At 37.8% G+C, this 25,949-nt stretch overlaps 2 protein-coding genes across 4 annotated transcripts in view; one reads left to right on the plus strand and one right to left on the minus strand.

Annotated features, from left to right (window-relative positions):
• The first annotated feature begins 257 nt into the window (after positions 1-257).
• DYNC1I2 (dynein cytoplasmic 1 intermediate chain 2) overlaps positions 258-25,949 on the plus strand; it is a 28,493-nt gene continuing 2,801 nt past the window's right edge. Inside the window, exons 1-14 of one of the 3 annotated variants that reach the window (XM_062004596.1) lie at positions 258-471; positions 2,249-2,366; positions 3,175-3,289; positions 6,448-6,538; positions 10,824-10,883; positions 12,105-12,220; positions 20,784-20,873; positions 21,092-21,254; positions 21,337-21,436; positions 21,961-22,086; positions 23,030-23,176; positions 23,526-23,639; positions 24,014-24,147; positions 25,165-25,309. In XM_062004596.1, coding sequence (XP_061860580.1) covers positions 269-471; positions 2,249-2,366; positions 3,175-3,289; positions 6,448-6,538; positions 10,824-10,883; positions 12,105-12,220; positions 20,784-20,873; positions 21,092-21,254; positions 21,337-21,436; positions 21,961-22,086; positions 23,030-23,176; positions 23,526-23,639; positions 24,014-24,147; positions 25,165-25,309 — 1,722 coding nt within the window. In that variant the 5' untranslated portion in view covers positions 258-268. Of the gene's footprint in view, positions 472-521; positions 631-2,248; positions 2,367-3,174; positions 3,290-6,447; positions 6,539-10,823; positions 10,884-12,104; positions 12,221-20,783; positions 20,874-21,091; positions 21,255-21,336; positions 21,437-21,960; positions 22,087-23,029; positions 23,177-23,525; positions 23,640-24,013; positions 24,148-25,164; positions 25,310-25,949 lie in introns of those variants that run through there. The other 2 variants (XM_062004593.1, XM_062004594.1) reach the window with 2 other exon arrangements.
• The window catches only part of SLC25A12 (solute carrier family 25 member 12), a 58,422-nt gene continuing 56,683 nt past the window's right edge, over positions 24,211-25,949 (minus strand). Inside the window, exon 20 of the mRNA XM_062004598.1 lies at positions 24,211-25,457. The gene's annotated coding sequence lies outside the window, so the exon portion shown is untranslated. The remainder of the gene's footprint in view (positions 25,458-25,949) is intronic.

Consider the following 25,949-nt stretch of genomic DNA (forward strand, 5'->3'; position numbering starts at 1 on the left):
AGTCACTGTCTACTTGTACCAAGGTGACTCGTGTCGCTTCATTCCTGCGCTGGTGCTCATTGGTGCGGTTTGGGTCTGGCACAGCTTTACACCGCGCTCATGCGCGCGGCTCCGCGATCCCGCCCCCAGGCGCGCGGTGGCGCCCATTGCCGACGCTGCTGAGGCGTCATCCACGAAAGACTACAGCTCCCATCATGCATCGCTCGCCCGCTCCCCAGTCACACCGCAAGGGCGGCGGCGAAGAGGTCCGCCCAGGGGGCCGCGTTGCATGTTGGGTATCGTTGTTCCCGAGGCAGCTTCAGCAAGCAGGGATTCGGCGGTCTCTGGCAGTTTCCCATCTCTGCCTCGCTTCTCGCTCGTCCCCCGTGTCAACTCCTTTCAGATCGCTTCCCCTGTCGGAGCAAACGGGTGGGGCGTCGGTGGCCGAGCGCACCTTGGACCTCTAAGCCCCCGTGTCCTTCCGCGTCTCATGTAAGTTCCTGCGCATCCCGCAACGGATGCTGGTTCGATCCTCGGCGGCCGCCGTAGGCTGCTGCCTGTCAGCTGCCGGCGCCTTTGTGGAGCGGAGGAAGCGGAGCAGGGCGGCGTGCGGCCGAGGGGTGGCTGGAGCAGGAGGCGGCGCGCTGCCAGGTGCGCGGGGTCCCACGGCGGCCGCGCCGCGCTGCGCCCCGCGCCGCTGCCCCTTCCTTTGGCCGCGCTCGGCCGAGCGAGGGGCGCGGCAGCAGGGTGGGGCCGGGGGCGGCCCGCGCCGGGGATCGGCCCTCTCCAAGCGGGAGAGGTGGGGGGTGTGGCGGGCTCTGGGGGCTTTGGGCGCTGCCTTTTCGCGGCCCGCGGGGTGTGGCGGGGCCCCTGTCAGCGTGGGAGCGCGCTGCCGGGCTCCTTGCCCGCTACGCCCCGTGTGGGATTCGGGTGGGGAGGTGGTATCCGGCTCGCACCACTGTCATCCGGAGTGTGGGGAGAGGTGGGCGCGGGGATGTCACCGTGCCGCTTTGCTTTGCTGGCTCGGCGTTAGAAAACACGGGTGGGGTCGGAAATCCGTGGTGTGGTGAGAACCCGCCTTCCTGGGGATGTTTTAAAGCGACACGGGAATGTCTTGTGGAAATGCCGACAGTAGATTTATTTATTAGCTCTTAAATCTTTACAGGCAGCATGGAGGAATGCATACGTTTACTCCAACATGCACGTTACTGAATGTATTGGGCTAGATACATGATGCTTGCATCATTTTGCATCCTTTTCTGTTCTTAGATGTGCTGTGCAAACACTTGCAGGGTTCTTAAGTTTTAATTGAGTAATAGTTATATTACTAATGCTTAATCTGGTTTCTTTGTTATGAAACTTAGTGTAAAAGCATTTATAGATCCCTCGTGAGATACGGAGTCACTTCTACACTTCACTGACTTGCATTTGCTTAAGAGCAGTAAAATTAAGCTGTATTCACTCAACCCATTCACATGGTTTTTCATACCTGTGTTCTATGTCTCTGATAAGAACTGTTTTTTTCACTTGATTGTTGACTTTCTTATCTGTATTTAGTTGGTTATGTAGCAAAAGTTTTTGCAGACTTTTTGCCTTTAGAAAACACCAATTTCTTAGCAGTGTACAAAAATTTGGGGAGAAAATCTAGTAATGCACATATTTTACAGGGGTTGGGTTTTTTTGACCAAAACACATGTACTTACTTGCCTTGCAATTTATAGTAATCCTCTAAATCTTTTAAGAAATCTGTAGTTTGAATCCTACAGCTGTATGTAAGATAGCTAGCTTACCTAGTGCTAAGTTATGGCATGCTAATATTTAAGCTGTTGAAAAGTGAAAGATAGATACTGTGTTGGTATCTCTTTTGCTGTTTTCAGTCTCATAGTTGGCTGTGTAGCTCTACTGAATCTTATGTCAAGGTAAGATAGCCTCATTTTTAGTGCCTAACATTTGTTTCAAAGCAGTTACTTCAAACAGGATCACAACTACCATAGGAATGGACACCACGCCATAGTTCTATCTGTTTGAAATTAACCCTTTTAGTATTGAGAATGTGTTAAGTGAAAGAAATGTGAAAATAGGAATGTTTGGATTTTAAAAAATTATTATTTTAAGACTCTTCGCAGTTCTGGTTTTAGTAAGTTGGTGTAGTTCTTTAAGTAACCTGTCATTAAAATGAAAGCTGCTATTAAAACCAAAAAAAATACTCCCCCAACTGAAAGAAAATCCCAAACCAGAACCAAACAGTATTATGATTTCTGTTGATCAGAGTTTCAGCCATGTCTGACAAAAGTGAACTGAAGGCAGAGTTGGAGCGCAAGAAGCAACGATTAGCTCAAATCAGAGAGGAGAAGAAAAGAAAGGAGGAAGAACGAAAGAAAAAGGAAGTAAGAAATAATTTTCTCTTTGAAATTTGCCTGTTTGCATATGTAATTTGCCCAAATTTTAAGGGTTGGTGTGCTTAAAATCTTTTGCTACATGTTATTCAGGTACAGTGTATTTAATGGTCGGTTGCTGATGCAAATGTAGCACTTTCATTTTCTGGTAAGAGCAGACACCTGCTGATTTCTTTAGGATTATCCATAGGTAAATTAGAATTTTAATTAATTTATTTTTTAAAAAATCTTGCATAAAGTTTGCATTTCTGAAACTGCTTGTGTGCATGGGACATCATTAATTAAATCACCATGAAGCACAAAAGTTCCACTCAGTGAGTTGTGATGGTGTTGTTTAGGGGACTCATTTCTGAAGTGCAGTTCATATGTTTGTTTTGATTGTGGTGATGTAGATGTTTTAGATTAGCAGCTGACTGAAGACTGAGCAGCTGCCAACAGCATGATTCAGACAAAGAGAGGGAAATATCTCAAATTACATTCTGATGATCTTGTAACAATGTATTGCTTGTATCTGAGATTCCACATGTTGTGCAGTAGTTATCAGTTGAGACCTTGCTCTAAAATTGGGGAATTCCTATTGTAAAATAAGTTGGGCAGTAGATTAGAAATATAACATGCAATTGTGTGGAGAGCAAATACTACTTAATCATGACACAGTGATAGAATAGCTTGGTCTGGATTTTGCTGCTTCTATTAGAGACGAATCACCAATATAGATTTACAAAAATATTCACTTACCAAAAAATAAATTAAACTTTAAAATATCTGTTAAATGCTATAATTATTGACTTATTTTTAGACTGATCAGAAGAAAGAAGTTCTTCCTATACAAGAAGAATCTGATCTTGAAAAGAAGAGAAGAGAAGCTGAAGCATTACTTCAGAGCATGGGGTTGACACCCGAGTCTCCTGTTGGTAGGAACGTTAATATTAGTTTGAGATAAATGTTGGGGGGCAGGAAGGAGTGTGTTTCAAGTTTGAGGGGGACAGGTCTGGTTTGGCAGTTTTGGGGGAATTTTCTTGTTTTGTTTATTTTTGTTAGGATTGTGATATAACTGGCATGAAAATTTTCTGGCCACTGTTTTGGGGAATATACTAGGCATATACGGTTTTGTCCTGCATGGTCTCTGTCACAAATGTCAAGTGATGTGCCTCAGTACACATTACTAGTACTATTTTGTAAAAGATGTTTTACATTTAATGGATTATTTAGAGTCTTTCAGTTTAAATATGGAAGTATCATATCATGTATTTTTTTTTCCTGCACATTATTCTTGGGTTTTTTCCTTTCTCTTTTTCATAATGCCAAATTTTGATTCTGATATTTTTGTGCAAACTCAGCTTGTTTCCTTTCTACCTTTTTTGCACCCTGTTTTTTCTTATCTCAAATACCAAACTGACTTTGGAGTAACAGCAAGGCTAAGTATAAAATTTAGCTATCAGGATGATGACACATGTCTTTATCACTCTTGAATAGGCTAGCATATTGGCTGTTCTTTTTGCTTTATGTAGCCACTCTCTTTGGAAGATGGAAACAAGAGGATAATTCAACTCCACTTCTTGTCTCTAGCTCTGAAATATAAGGAGTTTAAAACATTTTTCAGTTGGGCTCAGTGGTAAAGGTTTATTTCAGCTGGGCTTGGAAATAAAAAGTGCTCTTTCCTTATGGATATAGTATATCTGTGACTATGTCTTCATGATTGTTTTTGCATAGTCATCAAATGTTCCAAAGTTAACGTGGAAGAAATATCGTTATAGCTGCCCTCATTCCGACAGCCATAGTTGGCTATGTTAGCACTAGGGTATGGTAGTTTGAATAATCAGTTCTTAACCTACAAGAGATTTTATTTGGTAGACTAATAGTTGAACACTTTCTTGTGTGAGGTTTTGCTAAGGCAGCTGACGAGACTGTTGCAGAAACGCAGGTAGTGGTGGCAAGTGGTTGGGTTTGTTTTTTTTTTTTAAATCTGTGAGAGGGAATCTGAATCCACAGAACAGCCAGTCCTCAAAGCAAGTCATCATATGACTTAGAGTAACTGCTAGTGAAAAGGTCTTTGAAGTGCTGGCGTGTAAAACTCTGGACACACCCCTGCAAGCCTTACGTTTAATTCCATTGAGCATCTACTTAAACACACTTTTCAATGTACACAGATTCCCAGGAAATTCAGTCTGTTCTCTTTCTAGGTACCCAGGTGTGATCTGAATGCTAAGCCAAGCTAAAATGTCCTGCCATACTGCAGCATGCCTGAAGCACAGGCTCAGTTTGCTGAGTACTGTCAAAGTATGATAGTAGAGTGATCATATGCCTGAAGGGAAGCTAATTTACAGCTCACTAGCTGGGTATGCAGGTAGCTTGAGCTCCTGTTGTCAGTGTAGGTGGGTAGCTTGAGATTAGATTTCTTCATAGCAAATTGTGTTTAAAATTTCCCAGGGTAATTACTGTCCTATTAACTGCCAGGGAAGGGTAGAGCTCTTCTTACTTGAGAAGGGACCTTAACAATATCAGTATGCTTTTGATACCTACCATACCTGTTATATAAGCCACCATAGGTTGGTGAACCAAATAACTTTGAAGAACGTATTACAATTTCACCTTCTGTTGGGGTAGGCGGAATTTTACTTCGTCTTTTCCTAAGACCTGTTGAGTTTGAAATAGGTTTCGCCTCAGTACGGGAAGGCTTTCTGGGGGACCATGTGGCCCGCCAGGGGGCGCTGTGGCACCAGCCTTAGGCTCACGCGCTGGGCCCTGGGCACTGCTTGGTGTCAATTACTCAGCAGCTGGCAAGGAGTTAACTGTGTGTGTACACACACACACTCTTGTCATATAGATACGTGTATGATGGAAAAGTGTGTGTGTATGCATGAAATGATGAACTGTAACTCTATGAGGAATAAATTTTTAAGTAATTGAAGAATTACTTAGGATTTTTCTGTAAATTCAGGGTAGAATTTTTGCCAGCCAAACTTGTGTCTGTTCTATAGGATGGAAACAGTTTTCAGAATTCTTGATGTACTTGTGATTTCAGGAAATTCCCTTGAAATGTTGTAGATCTTCATTCAGAATTCTCCTTTGTCTGTCCCCTGACGAGTGCATGCTAATTTATATACATACATTTGGTTTAATTGATTAAAGGTTCTTTTTTAAGGGTTACTAAGGAAGGAGTGTGTTCTATGAATGTTTTACATATTGCTGGAAAATAAAACGTTCAGGGACCCTCAACACCTCACCCAATGCTTAAGCAAAAAATAAAATTTCATTAAATAACATGTTTCATGATTTATAAAATCAAAAGCTAAAAGAAATATCAAAATAGCTTTGTGTTTGTATCAGATGCATGATATCATTTACTATTATGTGTTGATTCCAAAGAAACATGTTGCTTTTTAAACAGTAATTTTAATCTTCATCTACATGCTGAAAATGAACTGACATTTAAAATAAAGTTTCAACGTAAGATTACTGGACTATTTGACCAATAAAAAGAAAGAAAATGTGAAAATCCCCTACAACCCAGTGCTAGAGACTTTGTGGGAAAACACGGGATTTATGTTGTTTTGATTTAAACTAGAACAAATATGCTGTATGAGGAAGCCACTTTTTTTGATCCACACTTCAGCGGTTATAAATTTTGAAACAAAATGACCAGTTGAATACATTCAGTGTCTAATTTTTAAGAAAAACAGTCGTGAAAGCTATATTAACAATTATCTTCCTTTTATGTTTAAACAATGTGATTTAGTGGAATTTAACTTTTGAAAATTGATGCGGTCATTTGTCAGGAGTTCAGTTCAAAAATACTTTTTCAATTCATTTTCTCTTAATTGTCTTTCCCTCCACATCTTTTTGTATGCTCCAGATGCATAAATACCAAACAATTGCATGAAAGTCCAGCATGAGTTGTTAACATTGTCTTTTCCCCTCTCTTTCTACTGTTCATTTTCATCCATGTATTTTTTTTTTTGTTTGCCATCACTTTTTTTTAATACTTCATGTTAAATTAATTTTAAAACATCCTAAGCTGTGCAACCTCTGCGAGTAGTAACAGCGGATACCTGTCTGTTTCACTATTTAGTCCCTCCTCCTACCTCTCCGTCTTCCAAATCTGTGAGCACGCCCAGTGAAGCTGGAAGCCAGGACTCGGGTGATGGCGCTGTTGGCTCTAGGTATGTCACTTTCCTTGTCATACTTCTTTGCTTAATCCTTGTGTTCTGAATAATTAAAGCTTTAGAAGAAGTCAAGGTTAATTGTGCAAGTATAAGATAATACTGTGAAGTTATGCTGTTACTGGATCTGTGAACAGTGACTGTTTTACATATGTACTTTGAAACTTGAAATGCAACTAATCTTCCTATTTTGAAGATGACAATGTAGAGTTGTTTAAACTTGCAAGTTTAAAGTAAAACGAGACTGAATGTCTTGTGGTCATGTTCTTGTAAGCATGAATGTCTCAGGACAATAGAAACCTGGAGAAGTCTAACTTCTGGGTTCTTCCCAGCTTTTTCTAAAGGAGAGACTATATGGATGGTAGGCTATTTCCTTTTTCCTTCTGTTCTAGTTGGTATAAGAAATACTGTCTACAGACTTTGCATTGCTTATGAGTTTAATGTTTGTCCTTACTCAGAACAGTGTTTCTCGTTATTTCATTTTGCAGCCATCCCTGTAACATGACTGTACCACTGACAGTCTCTCTCCTTTGGCTGAGATGTAGCACTCATGTTTTTTCAATTCCACCAGTTGTCAAATCTATTTGACCATTTTTTTGTGCATGACAGTTTGAGAAATGCTGCTCTTAAGGCAGTCAAATATTTCTGTTACACTAGGAATTCAAAGTGTTGATACAGTGGGACAAAGTGTCGACAAAGTGATGGTAAAGTGGGAAACACTATTTTAAAAGAGTATTTTTACTGCTTCCTGTCCACAGTCTGCGATTAACAGCAATATTTGCCTACTAATATTGGTAACTTGCATTTTCTCATCAAATTAGGTTTACATAAAATTTACTGAGTACGCATTGTGAATGAAGTTTAACTAAAGCAGTTCTTACTTACTTCTGTGTTTATATGAGCAGTTGTTTTGGAAACAGAGTGAATACTTCTATTGCTTTGAGTCAACTTTTTAAAAGACCACAGTAATGTGTCTGTGTGCCTGTGGGCTAGGCATGCCTAACTACATCAAATCTTAAGCTGAAAATATTTGAAATTTTAATGACCATAACAAAGGTTACAAAGTGTCTATTTCTAAGTAGAAACCATAAAGTTAAAACAGAGACTACATCAAGCAGTAGATATGAACCCAAACTCCTGCCCAGGTGTGATTTTGTACATAGCTTATGTACTATGCAATTGAAGTTCACCTGTCACATTAATAAGGAACCAATATAATTGTTCCTTAACCAAGTAACAATCAAATTTTAAATTTGTGATTACTGCTTATTACATTTTCATTTTATATTTGAATTCACTGTCTAGAAAAAAAACCCAAGAATTATTTGATTGGGACTTTAAAAAAATATATAGTGTCTTTCCATTCATATGTAATTTAAGTTCAGTATAAAACAATGTGTAGGCCACATCTGTAATGAAACATAATGTTTTGTACTGGATTTATCTCCACTTTATAGACGTGCTCTCTGATTGTATATTGCTTGGACACAGTAACATAAAGTTGTGTGCATAAAATTTTTTATGAAGCCTTGAGAAAAGTCTTATCTTAAGTAGCTTCGTGCATTTTCAGACTTTAAAATTAAATGTCTCTTGACAATTTCCCAGATGTGGAAGAATAAAAAGGTTGTGGTCTTGAAGGCATGGAGGTATGAATGTATAGCTAAATTTAAGGTTATATAGAGTCACTGTTAGAGTTCCTTTGCTTATTCTCTGTTCATCTCCTTCCCCGGTAAACAGGTGTCTATATCCTAGTCTATTAGTACAACTTTGTACAGCATTCCTAGTGTACAATACACTTCAACTCAAAAGTTAATGGGAAAAGCTGGACTGTGTCATATCCCTTAGTGTTCTACCTGGCATTTCAAAGTGACTTTCATATCAATATGATTGTGTGAGAAAGCCCAATTCTTATCCACTATGCTAGATAATTTTAAAACTAATCCTTTCATGTTAGTGTTTAATTTCTGTTCTCTTCTGTTTGTTTGGCCTGGGGCCATTTGTTCTCTGGTCATGCTGTAACTATACTTTACAAAAATGCTCTCCTTTGCTAGTTGTCTCCTCTCAGCAGTGTTGAGTCTTGTCAGTAACTTTACTTATTTAGTAATTAGTAGAGCAGTGTTCACACTATTCTTGCTTTTACTTCCATCTGTCTTGCTTTATTTCCATGAGTAATGAATGGTAGCTCCCAGTTTGATACTATTCTTTGTTTCTTGATTAAGAGTATAAATCTAAGTTTAGAAATCAATACGGTTGATTTACTCTTAGGTCAGATGGATGTTGCACAGAGTTAGTTTTAATGCAGAAAGTGCTTTTTAGATAAGTAGGAAGAGTTAGGAATATGCCTGGATACAGAGTTCAGGCATATATAGAATAGGAACTTGTGTTCACTGGAGCTTGTAGATAAATTAATTTAACTTAAGGCATACAAACATCTGGAAAGTAAAAGGAATAGTATTTTACATCATTTTGGCACACATATAATAGGTAAAATTAACCTCAGAATGTTACCTTTATTTTAAAAGAATATATCTGAGAAAGATTTAACTGTATATCCTGTACTGCTTGTTGACTTGAACTATTTTGAAAAGCAGACGATCTCTGGTACCACTGAAGCAACTTGAAAGTTAAAAGAATGCTTTAAAAGCAGGAAAGTAACCTCTGTAAGGGCTAAGTCTTCAGCAGATACAAAAGTTGTTGCCTTTTGAATTAATAACCCTTTCCTCAAGTTCCTCTCAAGTGGGATTGAAATAGTCGAGAAAATATTTGAAAAGTATTGTGGTAATGCAGCATTCGGTTCTGTAGAGAAGTCACCCTTTGGAGAAGTAATGTGGAGTCTGAGGGGGTGGTGGTTTACTTTTTCCTTTTTTATTATGTTTGTTTGGGGTTTTTTTTAAATGCATGTTTGAACAACATGTGAGCAATATCCAGCTTGAAGTATCAGGCACCAAATTAAGCTCCAAACTTAAATCTACTTGGTCAAGATAAATAGCAGAGACTTAAAGAATAAGTATGCTAAAGTAATTAACGTTATGGTAAAGTGATGTGTTTTCTGATGCACAAGATATGGAAAGGTTTTAGAGATTTAGGTACTCAAGTATTGCTGTGAATGCAATAGCAGTTATGTAGAATGATTTGCTAAGTATGAAGACAGTGGGTTTGTAATTGTAAAAAATATGCATTAGAAAAATAATTATAGTTTAACAAGAACAAAGTAGTGTGTGAAACACATTTCTGAGCTTTTGTGGCATTGCCTGTACACTTTCTATATAAAAATGTAGGAATTCTACATCTGTTTTATAAGAACATTACTACGTTTGGCATGGAAATGTGAAATTACTGTTTATTGACTTATTATCATGGTAAATTATTACTTTTTAATTTTTTTAAAAAAAAGATAATAGCATCTAAGAACTTCAGAGAAACTGCCTATTCACGTGGTAATCCCTCTTCTAAACTTGCTCTAAAATTCTACCTAAGCCTGATGGCAGGCAGTAGACTGCAAAGGAATGAAGGCTGAAAATGAAGAGGGAAGATTTACTTCCCCTTTGTATTTCTTCTGATACAAAAGTGTCTTGAAATGGATCTATTCTGTGCGTTATTCCACATGACGTTGAAATGTGTTATTAATATAAAGTCCACTATTTCTAAGAGATTTAAATATCTTCAGTGGAGTTGGCTCTAAATCAGACAATGCTTATAAGCCCAAGGCAGTGCTTAACCCATAATTACTGCAGTGTCACATCTTGGAAACTCTAGCAGTTCTCCATCCCAGTGGAAATGCGTTTTTGCCCCTCTACCAAAAGGCTTATGTGTTGACTCATTTCCTTTACCAATATGACAGTTTCCTCCACATATTTACTGCTCTGGGCAAGATTGCATTATACTAACAAATCTGTCTTCATATAACATGAACAAATCTGAACAGATTTTAAAGGGAACTTGAAGTTTTTAGTGGTTCTTGTCAGTTTTTACATATTTTTATTTGCCTCTCATAAAGGCTACATTTGTTTGCAGATCTTTAACTTTCAGTCTATAAAATAATTTAATTCTTTTCTAATAGCTCTGAGGTCTGTGTTTTGCTTTTTAACTTTTGTATTTACTGCATGTATTATTGCACTGAACGTTTGCTGAATTTCCTTTAACTGATGTTACATTGCTTTGTTTCTTGTAAACAGTGAAATAACTATAAGCTTAACTGTAACTAGCATTTCATAGTGTGTATTTGCTTCATTAATCTCTGGCCTTTTTTGCTAATGCTGCATGATTGTTCAACCTGTGGTATCAGGACGCTGCATTGGGATACTGATCCGTCAGTTCTTCAGCTCCACTCTGATTCCGATCTGGGGTATTGCATAGATTTCTTATATTCCCTCTTTCATTTATTTATAGATAAGAAGAGATTATTTTTTTTCCATAAAAGACTTCAAGTTGTTGTTAAGAGATTGTTCTATAAGTTACAGAAATTCACTATCCCTAGACTTAGTGCAGTTTGCATGTTTATGTAATTTAATATATACAATATGCTTATTTCTAATAACAAAACTTATTCATGTTTTTCTTTGCGTATTTAATTGGCAAAATGTAAACTTTAAAAAGTAATTTCTTTAAAAAGCTTAGAATAACTGTATACAAAAACATCTTGTCTTACAAATATGTTTATAAAAACTTTAGCTCATTATAAGCATTATAAACATTAAAACCCATATCATACTTCTAAGAATTATGATTCTGCCCACCAAAACCTTTCAAAAGGGGTTAATCTCTTTTGCTTTTCTCTTAGGAGAGAGGTGGATAATAAGAAACTAAATTTGATATAGGTAAATTGTTGTTGGATCACTGCAGTATTCTACAATACATACTGAAATTAGCTTTTATAGGAAGATACGGTGACTGGTTTAATGTTATGTGGTTTTTAGAAGGACATTATGCATTGTCATTTGAGAATGTCTATATCTGTGCCTGTAGGCTCTCCCGTAAGCTAAAGTCAGAAAGCTCAGAGGTTTTCAATATCGTGTTCAGGAGTAACATATTACAGATAAATCACTTGTCAGTGTGTGTTTCAGATTAGACTTGTAGTTTGCATTCAAAATAATATCTTAGAGGTAGACAGAAAAAGGCAGCAAAGTTAAAGGCACTAGGAAATGCTTTTTCCATCAAAAAACTAAGCTTTTTTAAAGCTTTGAAATCCTACAACCGTTGTTATACAAACATGACTTGTGAGCAAATCTCTTCCACAAAAATAGGAATGTCATGTATGTAGCAATACCCTAGTCAACCACAAAGAGCAAAAGTTGAAAATTATATCCTGTAATCCAGATATTTTTATACTTATATTTGTACATCTACCTTTTTGTCACAGATGTATAAATAGCTGCTGATTTTAAATTATAATGATAATGAACTATTAGTCATAATGATGTGACTTCTTTGGAGTTAAGTTTCCTCTGGATTTAAGCTTGACTAAGTAGTGCTGTAGCATAATTACTTGGGCATTATTCTAGGCAAAATGTGAAGTAATTCATAAAGTTAAATGTCTTTTTCTGATTTCTCTATTAATTTTATGTAGACGTGGACCTGTCAAGCTTGGAATGGCCAAAATTACACAAGTTGACTTTCCTCCTCGAGAAATTGTCACATATACAAAGGAGACACAAACACCTGTTATGACTCAGCCTAAGGAAGGTGAATGGTTAATTTATTACTACTTAAGTGCTTTTTCTTTTCTTATGACAATGGTGACTGACTGAATTAGAACCAGCATTTGTGATCTATAAACTTAATAAGGTAAATGAAGATTGATATGTGAGATAATTGGTATAAATTCTATTCGTAAATGTATAAAGGTCTGCTTAAGAGTTTTACTATCACTGTGCATCTTGTTTAACATTACTCTTATTACTAATACATGGTGTTTTCTCACTCCTATTCATGTTCAGATTAGACAGTGAGGTGCTTAATTACCTGACAATTGATAAATAAAAGTGAGATATGCTTTGCATTCAAGAATCCACACACAGCTTATTTGTAGGCATGCAGTTTCTGAACTCAGCAACTGCACATATGCTTGCTTTCAGTCATGACTTGTTGCTTTTCAGAAAATCATTTTCTCAAAAGGAAGGAGTTGGCTCATAAATTTGCTGTTCAATGTCAAAACTTTAATTTAGCTGCAAATGAAAATACTAATCTTGACAGAGTTTGTGTATGGTTCTACATAACAAAATGTCTTTAGTTGTTTAATATGACTGACTTTGAGCATGTGTCTTTGCTAGCCATTTTAGGACTTAATTCTACATTCATAATTTTGCATTTGCCTGCTCTTTGGTATGTGAACTTTTGGGTGCCTATGCAAGGAGGTAAAAGCACTTTTCCATTGAGCATTCTTTTCATATTTTAAAATTTCTGTAAGATAAGTAATATAGAATGTGAAGCGTAATACAGGTGATGCAGAGTTGTTGCTGCTGCTCCAGTTGGCATCGATACGCCACTCTTGTTTGGAGGGTGCCTTGAAGTTGCTTTGGCAAGTTTAAGTAGATGCAAAGGATGCCGTGGATGAGTTTAAGTGGAGGGGGAAAGGCAAAGGGAAAGAAAGTATTGTTGCAATTTACTTCCTTATGTTGAACTTTCTTCCCTTCTTATCTATGGATATCCAAAATATGCGATCAGTGTATCTTCTGACCACAAACCAGATCTTTCAAACTTCATTACTCAGTGAGTCAGAATATCAGAGGATATGCTCTTTCTCTTAACTGCGTTTCTTTATGATTCTTCATTTTACCTGTATCCCTGCACAGACACGTGTTTGGGGTTTTCCTGCTTTCATTCTTCTATGCTCTTACCTTTTCCATTCTTTAATCGATGAGATGTTTTTCCTCCCCTCTCTCAGGTTCATGGAATCTGAAGCCCTAGTTCGTCATTTAAGTGCTTGAAGAGTTTTACTTCTGCTGCCTGCTGTCAGTGGAAATTGCCTGGGATTGTATGATCTTAGTTTCACAGTCAGTGGATGAGGTGTAGCTGAGGTTTACTGTAGTGGAGTTGGAAAGATGGATCACCTGTATTACTGCTTTTACTGGAAAGCACTCTCAATATAGATATTCTCTCCTGATCCATTCCACCTTAAAAATAATGCAGTTTTCTTGAGGGCCATCATTATCTTATGTATGTGTACTTCACAAAAGTCACTTAGAGATGATTTTTCATCACTTCAGTGCAGAGGATCTTAAAAGTGCCTAAATACATTCACAATTAAACTCTATGTTCACAATTTACAGCGACATCCAAAGTAGGATGTAGGTTTTAAAAATAATTGTGCTGCCTCCAAAAAAACCAAATCACTGTGTAAGAGATTTGGGTTGTGATCAGAAAATGTTGAAGTCTTTAAAACAATTGACAAAAGCAAAATACTGAATTTTCAGAGTGCAATTAGAGAAATTAAAATTAGATTGAATATATAACACTGATTCTTATTTTTTCTCACAATCTGAGTTCTAGTGGGTTTTATTCATTTTAGTGAGTATACTGTAAACTAAAAATAATCTTACAAAGTACGCTTGAAAGTTGAGCTAGCAACTGAATTTACACATACAAGTAATTTTCAGCAGCTCCGTTGAACAGCAGTGTTACATCTCAGCTGGGTTAGAACCAGTGTTCACACTTTCTTATAAAATGAAGTTGACTGCACCTTTCTAACCTGTCCTATCTCGAGATTTTTAAAATCTGTTGAAGCTATGCTTTTGAACAAAGGAAAATAGAAGCACTTTTACTAAACGTGCTGTGCAGTCATTTTGCAGGTTTAGGTCTACTTGTGGTGTCCATTGATTTGTGTTAACATTGATTTGGGGGGGGGGGGGGGGGGGGGAACAAGAAAAATCAAATCCCACACCAAACTAAAGAAAAGTCCTCTTTGTTTCACTTCTGTGTGCCACAATGGTTATGTAGTTTTATTCTTAACTGAATTGGGAAACACTCAAACTACAACCAATCTGTCTGGTGGGACAGGTAGGAAGTAGAAATAAACTATTATAAACTGAACTAGTTCCTAATTGTCATGACTAATTGTCATGTTATTTATGACTACAAAAACCAAGTGAGTGACGTGGGGAAGATTTCACATACTCAACTTAAAGTTGGTGTTTGGCGATGCCTGTTTTGGTTCAGTATAGCAAACAGTTAAATTTAAGTAATGGCCACCTTTCTCCTGGACACTCGGGTTTTAAAAGGTGAAAGTCACTTGTCTCAGAAGTTGATAGAAAAGACTGCATTCTGTAGGTGAGAAATACAAACCATAATAATTCCACAGTTGGAGAATGGAGGCAAACTAAGTTTAGAAATTAATATTCTGTATAGTGCAGACATGTTGCACCATCCTAGACGCTATTCAAATAAGTAACTCCCCCTCACTAACTTGCAGATACAAGGCTTCTCTGCTACAACTGTTTTGAGCCAGGGATTCTCTCCATTTGTAATGAAAGAATGACCAGTGTGTATGCAGGCTTTGATGCTAAAGTCTGAATGTGACTGCGATGCTGGAGGCACTATGGGCTTTATGCTAAGACAAAAAGTGTCGCTGCTGGAATTGTGACTTTACCACACTTCTTCACCCCACTCCTTTGAAGTGGTGCCATATCCAATGGAATGGAATGGAATGCCCAGCTCTCAATTTTGAAATGTGACAGCTTCCTTAGGAGATGGAGGTGTTCAGTGTGGTAACAGTTCTTGCAGCTTCCATTATTTTATTGCAGAACGAATACGTTGAAGTATTATGGCTTCAAAGTATTTGAGAAACTGCCTATCTTGGGATGATTGATTCTTTTTATAATATTATAAAACAATAAAATCAAGATTTCTTGTAGAAATCAGTTTCGCTGTGTGATTAGAGATTGATTCATCTTTAAGCACTAAGTGTTTTGCCACAGGAAGGACAGTCACTATATTCCGAACAGTATCAAATAATAAATTTCCCCATTAATTGAAGGCAAGAAACATGTTTCGCAGTTCTTATAGGAAGATGCCCACATCCAAAGAAAACTTAAAAGGTAAATCTGGTGTATTTGTTTTGTGGGCTTTTTGTATGATGGTATAACCCACAGCTGCTCTTTTCTCAAGGTCCAATGTATACAAGTGACTACAAATATAGAAAAAGAGAAGCACAGTAAGAAATGGTGTCAGGAGTGGTGGTCTCAGTGCTCTCAAGCTTTTTCCTTTGATGAAAATACTGACACATGTCTGTTTTCAGTACTTCAACTTTTTTTTTCTTCACATTTTTTATTTTTTCCTGCAGAATTTGCAATAGCCTTAGTCTTCTAACCATACTATTTCTGAAGCAGCTGTATTTATTATGCTGAAGAAATTAGAACAATGAACAATTTAATGATTTCTTTAGAGGAATATAGCAGAGAAAATACATCCTTTTTTTTTTCCTATTATCTTGTCGTGGCTCATTCCTGGGTTTTGGGATTTTGTCGCTGTGATATGTAGTGACACCCATCTTTTTTATTTAGGGACCAAATATATTTGTTTGGCTTGGTAAAAGTTCTGTGCCATACTTGGTGCTGTTCTCCCTTACCTCATAACTAATAAGCCTAAGCATCTATGTCTCAACACCATTACCACACTTCAATAGCTTTTGTCACCTTCATAATATGAACAGCCTGTGTTTAGGCCGCTCCATTCCTCAGCATTCTTATTCTGCTGTCTCCTTTTGTACTACCTAAATCCATTTCTCACTTCCCATGGTGCTGTGTGTAGTATAACCCTGCTGCCTGCTTCCCTCGTTGCCCAATTTTGGTGGACATGTTTTTTAGTTAGCGTGGTCAACTGGTTATTAGGGCTGTTATTTAGCCTCTATTTGGCATGCTTTATCAGGCAGCACATTTTCAAATCCACTCTCTGAAAACACGTTTGAAATTGTGTTCCCTTCATAGACTCATTTCTCTCTAGCAGGCAGCAGAAGCAGTTTCAGCAACAGAGATGTAGTTCAGATGTGAACTCTGGTATATGTCCTAATGTTCTACAGGCTCCATGTTGGCCACCACACAGACTACTGTAATCATTGGTGCTAAATTTTGTACTTATCTGTATTTCCCATTCCACTGCTCTCTACTGTTGATCTCTTCCTTGGTGATTTGCTAACATGCTGTTTCTGTTCACATGGAAAGAAAGTAGTTACCAGTATGCCCGATAAAGATGTAATAGGAGTCCTTGAGGTAGTTCATCCAAAGAAAAATAGGCATATAGGGGAATATGGTTCTGCTCAGCTGTTACAATTAAGGCTTTTCCTGGACTAATAAGATATTTGTAGTTTAGTGCCACTGTACAGAATTGTGCATGTGCAGTCTCAACTAACTGCATAACAGTATCATAGCATTAGCTCCACTCTTGGAAGAATTGTCTGTTTCTCCAAGACACAGAATGGAAAATATTAAGCATTTTTTTCCATTTAATTCTGACTTAATAACAATTTGGTGTATAGGATTGGCTTCTTGGATGCTGTTACAATGAAAGTAGCCTTTTTACATTTTCATATTTTAAAAGAAATAACAGACCTTTATGTATTCGTGTATTATCCTGTACGTGCCTTAAATGTACAGTGAAATATAGATGGGAAAACTTGATATGAAGACATTCAGCTTAACAAAAGCCACCCATTTCACAGGTGATTTAACTTTGATTAACCTACTCTGCAGCAACAGATTACTCAGACAACTGGAACTTCACTCCATAGCGTTATTGCTAGGTGCAGCCTAATTTACAGCACTGGTTTTCTTTCTGTCTTGTCATCACAGTTTTGATGTTAACAGAAAGTAAAAATTCAGTGGTTCATTAAACCTGCTTTTAGCATTCATTGACAAGAAATTTGTCGCTACTGAAGCAGCTGCTATCTTGATGCAGTCTTTACTGCTCAGTTTCTAATCTTAAATCCCCTCTCACCTGTACAGTGACGTGGAGCTAATTCCTTAGCATATTGTAATGAATACTGATCAATATATTGATGTAACCAAGTCCCATCTCCTGTCTTCATGGCCCTTCAACTTTTTCAAGACTTAGCAGCCTTTTTTTAAAATGTGAAATTGCATTTGGTATGCTGACAATCGAGGTGGCATTAAATGCCAGCAGGTACAGTCAATAATGAATGAAGATGATTTAAGGCAGTGCCTTCAGGGCTTCTAAATTTATGTAGCTGACTTGAAATAAATGTAGTGCAGCACCATATCATGGGTTCTTGTCTTATTAGGTGTGGAACTTTTTTAAAAAAGAACATGTCCAGTCTTTCAGGGTTTGCTGGGTAATATATTGCTGTTATGCCAGTCCCTTGCAAATACCAGCACCTGGCTTGCTATTAAATACATTCAAAATAAAACGGGAAGAAATCAAAATGCAACTTTATTTTCCCTTTTGTTGTCCAACAGCTTCATGCTGCCTTTTTTGATTGTAAACTTAGGTGAGCGAGCATCCTAGTTTTGGATAATAAAGGGAAGAACTTGTATATGTGGGGGGCTGTTTTGTTTTGCATGTGCTCGGCTTTTTTTTCTCCAGATCTCCTCTTGAGAAAGTTTGCATGCAACTTTTCTTCAGAGAGGTTTTATATAGTTACAGATAAATCACAGTGAGATGACATGTTCAATTTCAAGTCTGATACTTTGAGAATATTAAAATAAGTGCCGTATCCTGCATTTAAATGCAGCAATATCAGCTGGCTGTATGCAGTGAAAGTACTATGAAGGAATTTAGATCTCTGTATAATAGATGCCATTTATATTTCAAACATTAAAAGACAGGAGCAATCAACTATATGATCTTTTGAATAAAATATGTAGATTAGAAGGTCACTTAGCACTAAGGGGTTGACCATCTGCATTTGACAAGAAGTTGACTCCTGTCACTGAAAATGGTACTTAGAATCAGTGTAGTATGACTAATGGGGGATTGGGCTGAAATTTCTAATTTGGGACTTTCAAAGCTCGAATGATGTATCCAGGGTGACCCAAAACCAAATTTTTAAATTTGAAGGCATCATTTCTATCTGCAAATTTGATTGGCACGGCAAGCAAGGGGGGATTTTAACCCAAGTGGCTGTAACGTGCACATGTGGTCCTGTATTTGTTGTTCTCAAAATGCTGCGTGTTAACTCGCATTACAATTTTTAATTACTTGGTGCTCACACCTACAGGCATTTGACGTTAAGAATTCCCTTCCTTAGGAACTGCTCCAGGTTACAGTTTCCAGATTACTAGTCCGTTGTACGTGCGCATCCATCTAAAAAGGAGCAGTGTCTTTCTGTTTCTCTGCATGATTATTTTGCCCAAAAAAGCTTTCATTTTTTTTAAGTAGCACAAAAGCTGTAATTGGCATGCTTTGTAAGGAAGTGTCAATGTGCAAGAGAGTGGAGATCACTAAGAATTCTTTTACGCGTTCTTTCCCCTCTGCACCACCGCCTCCTCAGCAGGGTCACTGAGATCACTAGCTTTTCTTGAAATGGCCATTTTCACTGGCAGGTGCATTATACCCTGTATTTTCAGATTGTTTTTCCATTCTGAATGTTTGGCAGGTTGATTGCTCTGGCTGCATTGACGGAGAAAGGGCTGACAAATGCGGTTGGGCTGGCTGAAAAGACAGTGATTACTGTTTTCCTTTGTGGCTGATTGAGGCCCTTGAAAGGAAAGATTTTAACCTTCACCATTTGGTTCAAAAGTATGAGCATATATTGAAATCATTCATGCCATTTATCCTAGTTCTGTAAACTTGTCAGAACGTAAAAATCGCTCAATTTCAAGTAATGTAGGATTGGCATACGTCATTATCATTTTGATTAAGTTGGAGTTTGTATTATTGTGTGCATTATACAGTGTCATTTAAAGCTTTCTTTCCTGCAGGTACAGTTATATTTTTATTGCCTATACTATGGAGTTAGAAAGATTTTCAGACCTCTTTAAACCTATCACTATGTGTGTGGTTTGGCAGCTGGTATGGCCTACAAGCTGTATTTTGTTTGCAGGGTAAAGGCTTGTCTGTGGACCTCCTGGAGTGCTGGTAATTGCACAGGCTTGCCATTGGGGAAAGACATGATTGGAAGCAGTCAGGCAGAAAAATGTTGTGCCATCCCATTGCCACCTCGTAGCAGAGAGACAATCCTAGCAGTACCATCTGGTTGTTGCTATCTAGTCAGCTGGCCTGGCTGCTGGGACCGTGGCTTGGCAGCTGGTTCCCATCCCTTGACCACTCTTTTTTTTTTCTTTCCCTGTTTGGGGTTTTTTTTTGGTTAGGGTGTGCATGTGGATTTTTTTCATTACTTTTTTTTTTTGTTAGATAAGTTTGACCATGGGTCAGGGAGATGGCTGCAACAAACAAGGCTAGTCTGTGTTGAATACTGTCTCATTACGTGTGATGAGGCACGCAGCAGACTCCTGCTGCCATTCCCTTGTAAACAGATGACATAGCTGTTTAACCAATAAAAATAGTGTTTTCAGAAGCTTATTCTAGAAAGTGGATGAAGAAAAGCCAGGGAATGTATATTCCACAACACTGAGTAATTCAAAGTTATTTTCTGGTTTACAGTATTCAAAGAGTAAGTTGTAGAAATGCAGAAAGTGCTGTAAACCTTGTCAGTGTTCCTGTTAACATTTTATGTTATTCATTGCAATTAGAGAAAACACGGTTTGCTGTAAAGTTCTCATTGCCAAACATGATACAGATAATGAGACTTGCATTTAGAATGACAGAAAAAATGTAATCTCCCTGCTATTATCTTTAGCAAAATTTGCCTCTCAGAATAGCATACCTGAGAGCTAATGTAAGCCATCTTCGTGCCGTGTGAAGACCCATTAGACTCTGATGGTTTCAGATCACAAGTAAGCAGCTGCTCTGTAGACTGTTTTAGACATTTGATTTTGTTCTTTATTCTGCAGCATTAACGTGTCAGTGTGTTACACGGAACATGCACCCACCACATGGTTTTGTGTGCAATCGTAAATGCTCCTAAGACAGATTTCCACTTTGGATTCTTTCCAATTTCTTGTATCTTATTTCAGTTCATACAACTATAATTTAGTGCAGCTAAAATCCAGGTGTAGGCAGTGTTGCAATGATCTTTTGGTTTGAGATAATGTTATCCTGGGGACTACATTTTACAAATATATCCATTTGAAGCTAAATGATACCATTTTGTGTTAGCACATTTGAGATTCGTATGGAATGTTACTGTTCCTCTTTTATAAAGCATTGACAGTCTCACCATAATGTTTCTCCTTAGATGAGGAAGATGAAGATGATGTGGTTGCACCAAAACCATTAGTTGAACCTGAGGAAGAAAAAACATTAAAAAAAGAGGAGGAGGAAGAAGGTACAGTTCATCTTAAGACATTCTGAGTTTGCTGTAAAGAAAGGCATCAATAATTTTTTTAATTGTTTTCTTTCCTTTAAGTCAAAATTAATTGTATTTACATCGTAACAATCAGCTAGCAAAATAGGAAATGTTAACATATTTGAGAGATTTAAAATGTATGCATGTCAAGAAACAAGTTTTCCAGCATCATATATGTTTGTATAATTATTTTCCAGCTGCCCCTCATGAACTTACAGAAGAGGAAAAGCAACAAATTCTGCATTCTGAAGAATTTTTAAGTTTCTTTGACCATTCCACGAGGATTGTGGAAAGAGCCCTTTCTGAGCAAATCAACATTTTCTTTGACTACAGTGGAAGAGACTTAGAAGACAAAGAAGGGTAATGTGACTTTACTGTGAATGTGCAATGCTTATAATTGAAAAAGGGATCTAAGATTAACATCTGCTAATTGTCTTTATAGGGAGATTCAAGCAGGAGCAAAACTGTCCCTAAATAGGCAGTTTTTTGATGAGCGTTGGTCAAAGCATCGTGTTGTCAGTTGTTTGGACTGGTCCTCTCAGGTAAAAAGTAATGCTTATTTTAAGCAGCTATCTGTGTAAATTCTTCCTAGTTCTATGCACCTGACCCTTCTAAAAGTGCAGTTCATGCAGGTTGTATTTCTAAATGTGCTCCTTCCATGCTTCATAGTTTGCAAAAAGTAAACAGAGCCGTTAATCTTCTGTGAAAAGTAGCAAAAGGTTTGTGTTAGGAAGCAAGTCTGGCATACTTGTTTCTCTGTTTTGGACTACTTTGTAGAGGTAACTGTTAGCTTCACTAAAAAAAAGCTCACTTTAAAGTAGTGGGTTTTACATTTAAAAGCATGTTATGATGAGAGACAGAGCAAGGCTGTAATGTGTACGTTAATGCTGGTTTGTGAGCTACATTTGAAACGGTTACTGTTTTGACAATTTCTTATTTATATAAAAGTAAGGTAGCTTTGGGGTTTTGGTGGTATTTTTTAACCCTATTTTGCAAAAGAAAACAAAGATTCTAGGAATCTCTAGACTAGTCATCTTACTTTGAGCCTTTTTCATTTATTGCACAGTACCCAGAATTACTCGTGGCCTCTTACAACAACAATGAGGATGCACCTCATGAGCCTGATGGGGTGGCCCTTGTGTGGAATATGAAGTACAAGAAAACTACTCCAGAGTATGTCTTTCATTGCCAGGTATGATTCTGTCTCAGGAGGCTAAAGATACTATGTTGATGAACTTGGGCAAGTGCCTTCCCTAGGCTTGTCAATGTAATGATTTCATTGGGCTGGCATTCACCTTTAACCACACGTATTTGCAAACAGATGTTGGTAGCCAGAGATTTCAGTTTAGAAACATTATTCTGTTTCAGAATTTCTGACGTCATTCAGAATCCAGTCTTGTTTAAGAACTCGTTTAGCTTACTTGATTTAAAAACCAAAACCCTTCCTGTGTGATTGTTGAACCACAAAGAAGGTTTGTATGTAAGGGGATTGAGTGGGATTGTATAATACGAGGGCTTAGTTTACTGAATAAAATGAAGATGCCTGAGGAGATGGAACAAGGATGAAAACTAGAAACATATGCGTCAAGGAAAAGGCAGATGGAGGTTTTCTGGTAGTTTTCTGAAAGATAAAAACATGCAAATCTCTTCCATTATGCCAAGCCTGGGATAGCCACTTCATCTTCAAAATGCCATAATTCTGAGAAATTACATAGTTGAATCAAAATGTTAATCTCGTATTGTCAGATTACTGTCAAAGCCCAGATTGCAACAGTAACTTTATTGTATCAGAACGGCTGTGTGCATTCTCCAAGAAAATGACCACAGAATGTGGCAAAACATGATTAAAATCTTGGGTATTACTGAGCCTTCCCTTGCTAACAAACTACGCCAGGAGGTATTCAAATGCAAACAAATGAAAGAAAGGAGGAAATCTTCATTTTACGAATACAAATGAAAACTAAAAGACTGTTGGGGGTTCACAAAGTCTTTGTGAATCCTTAAGTAATTGGACAGTGAAATAGTGTATTGAATAAATCTAGGCAAACAATTTGATATTTGCTCCCATTTTCTTTAGTTTTAGACGTGTTGTCATTGAATGATATTTTTTTGTGGTGTTGGTTTTTTCCTTTCAGTCAGCAGTGATGTCAGCTACATTTGCAAAATTTCACCCTAATCTGGTGGTCGGTGGCACATATTCGGGCCAAATAGTGCTGTGGGATAATCGCAGCAATAAGAGAACCCCTGTGCAGAGAACTCCACTTTCAGCTGCTGCTCACACGGTAGGGGTGAAATATCTTCAAGGACTGCTCCCTGTTGAGATGTATTTAGCCTCTTGGAAGCTCTGTCCAACGCACTTGATTGATAATGTTTAAATGTTTATGTCCATATTTTGCCAAGGTTAGCAGTGAAGAAACAGGCTATTAATAAAAATCCAAGTGTCAGAAAAACAAGTATCAGTTTTATGGGGGAGTATTCTTCATACTGTACTGTGTTCCATCCTTTTTGCTTTGTTAAATGGTGGAGTTGTACATTTTACTGTTTATTATCATAGAATCGTAGATATTAATTGTATCAGAATTGGTTGTTACTTGGAAATTGCTTTTTTTGATAGTATTTTATATTTCTTAGCACCCAGTGTACTGTGTAAATGTTGTTGGGACCCAGAATGCTCATAATTTGATCAGTATCTCAACTGATGGGAAAATATGCTCCTGGAGTCTGGACATGCTTTCCCAACCGCAGGTAAGATGACTTTGGGTATATATAGTGTCTGTTCCAGGTGGATGTTTTGTTAAAACTTAATGAATCTAAAAAGCATTAATAAACATATTCCCAACAGACAGAATTACACATAGGGTAACTGGGTAAGTATTCAATAAAACATCCCCCACCTGTGGAATCAAATATCGTCTGTTGGTCCTTTTGTGGAAGTTTGTTGCACTTCTGTTAGTGGTGAACACAGTTTTAATAAAAAATAGCTTTCTTATTCCTGTCCAACTTCTGTACAATACAAAAAAACCACACCCCACCTCTTCTCTTGATAAATCTAAATTACTTTGTAGATGTTCATATGTCACTTTTTTTTGTAAAGTAAGTTGCTGATACTTTAACTACAGGATAGCATGGAGCTGGTTCACAAACAGTCCAAGGCTGTGGCTGTTACCTGTATGTCCTTTCCTATTGGAGATGTCAACAACTTTGTTGTTGGCAGTGAAGAAGGCTCCGTGTACACTGCATGCCGTCATGGCAGGTGGGTACAAACTTCAGTTATTCAAAGGAAATAAAAACAATGAAAGGATGAGTTCCTGCATGCTTTATGGTTTTTTAAGGTTATTTATTGTGTGTATTTATTCCTTTGTCTCGAAGGAGTTGAGAATAGCTGTGTATGAATTCCAGTGTGCACTTATTCCTGAGTAAGGCTTCATTGTAACGAGAATTTGGACTCTTGAATTAGTACTGAGCTGCCCTCGGTGACGAGGAGTTGTTTGTGTTGACGAGGGCAGCGTAGCTCACTGTGATTTTATTCATTTGAATTGTAGCAGAACATTCCAAACTTCGGATCCGTTCTCTGGATAATTGTACAGTAACGTCACGCACCAATCTTAAATTGGCTGGCTCTTCTCCTGCTGTTCAATCTGGTTTGAAATTGTCTGACTATATCTTATCAATTGCTTTCTTAAATATAATTGAGTGTCCAGGTTTCATCTCAAATACACATCACCCTTGCTGCCACAGCTTTTTGGTTCCAAAATACCCAAAATTGTATCACTTTTGTGTAACATCCTTCCCATCTGTTCCCCCTTTCTTTTTCATCGCTTCTGATAGGAGGCTATTAGGGATATATTGTCACTGATTTATGTCTGAACACTCTGTCCATGAGGTACATGCAACTTCTCTTAAGTCAGTGGGAGTTTTATGCCCATTCCTGGGGACTGGATTTTGTTCTTTGTATGAATGGAAGTTTTAGCTATTGCTTGGAGAACAATGTAGTTAAATGTGTGGATTGGTACCTGCTGAATGAGTCTTTTCTCCCTGTGATATATTTTGGCACTTCAGGTTAGCAGAAACTAGATGTTGAAGTTAAGGTCCATATTTGAGCCTGATCTTCCGTGATCCTGTTGTGATGAAGCCTTTTGCAGTGGGGTGACATCCATACAAAGCAGCAAAGTCTTCTTGTGGCTATATTTAAATTGCATTTCAGTGCTATCTTTGTCTGCAGATGCATGGTTTCCAGATAAATTAACCTTGGTTATATATTCTAAAACAGCAAAGCTGGGATCAGTGAGATGTTTGAAGGACACCAGGGACCAATCACAGGTATCAACTGCCATGCAGCAGTTGGACCTGTAGACTTCTCACATCTTTTTGTCACCTCTTCTTTTGACTGGACAGTAAAGCTTTGGACAACTAAGGTAATTTAACTAGATAGTTGAGTGGCTTGCTTCGTGGTCCTTGACACAAGGTGGTGCTCTGATGTAAGCTACTTCAGAAACCTCATAAACTTCAGTCAGGTGGCATGGAGCTCTCTAGGTTCCTGGCAGCAGTCCTGCAAGGAGACAGCTGACAAACAAAGCTATGGTTAACAACATAAAGCTTTGCTTTTGTACATCATTTGTATACTTCTGATCCATTCCATTCATCCTTTTGCCCTTTGTTATCAACAGTGTAATCAAATGTAAATCATGTAGAATCGGTTACTTCACATGATGCATAAGACAAATGTTTTGCTACAATTTTGCAGAGGACTAAGGGACAGCACCAAAACTGATGTCAGTTATACTCTGTGAGGCTCATGATTGAAATATCTGTCATTTCCACTGCCAAAATTGCCTCCTCCGTTAATCTGATACCCTGAGGAATGCAAAGCAGAAGCAGCAAAGTTAGAATCCCACAGTAATAGCCTGAAGCGGTCACTGAATTATCCCTGGCTTGATTTCCAAGATTCTTAATGCATTAAATTTACAATCTCTTATAATATTGGTTTGCTACTGATTGTTTTATACTAGCAGCTAGCTAAAAGGCTGCGTGCTTTGGAAAGCCTCCCTTTAATAA

This window comes from Colius striatus, chromosome 11, assembly GCF_028858725.1.
Source record: "Colius striatus isolate bColStr4 chromosome 11, bColStr4.1.hap1, whole genome shotgun sequence".
Classification (NCBI taxonomy): domain Eukaryota; kingdom Metazoa; phylum Chordata; class Aves; order Coliiformes; family Coliidae; genus Colius; species Colius striatus.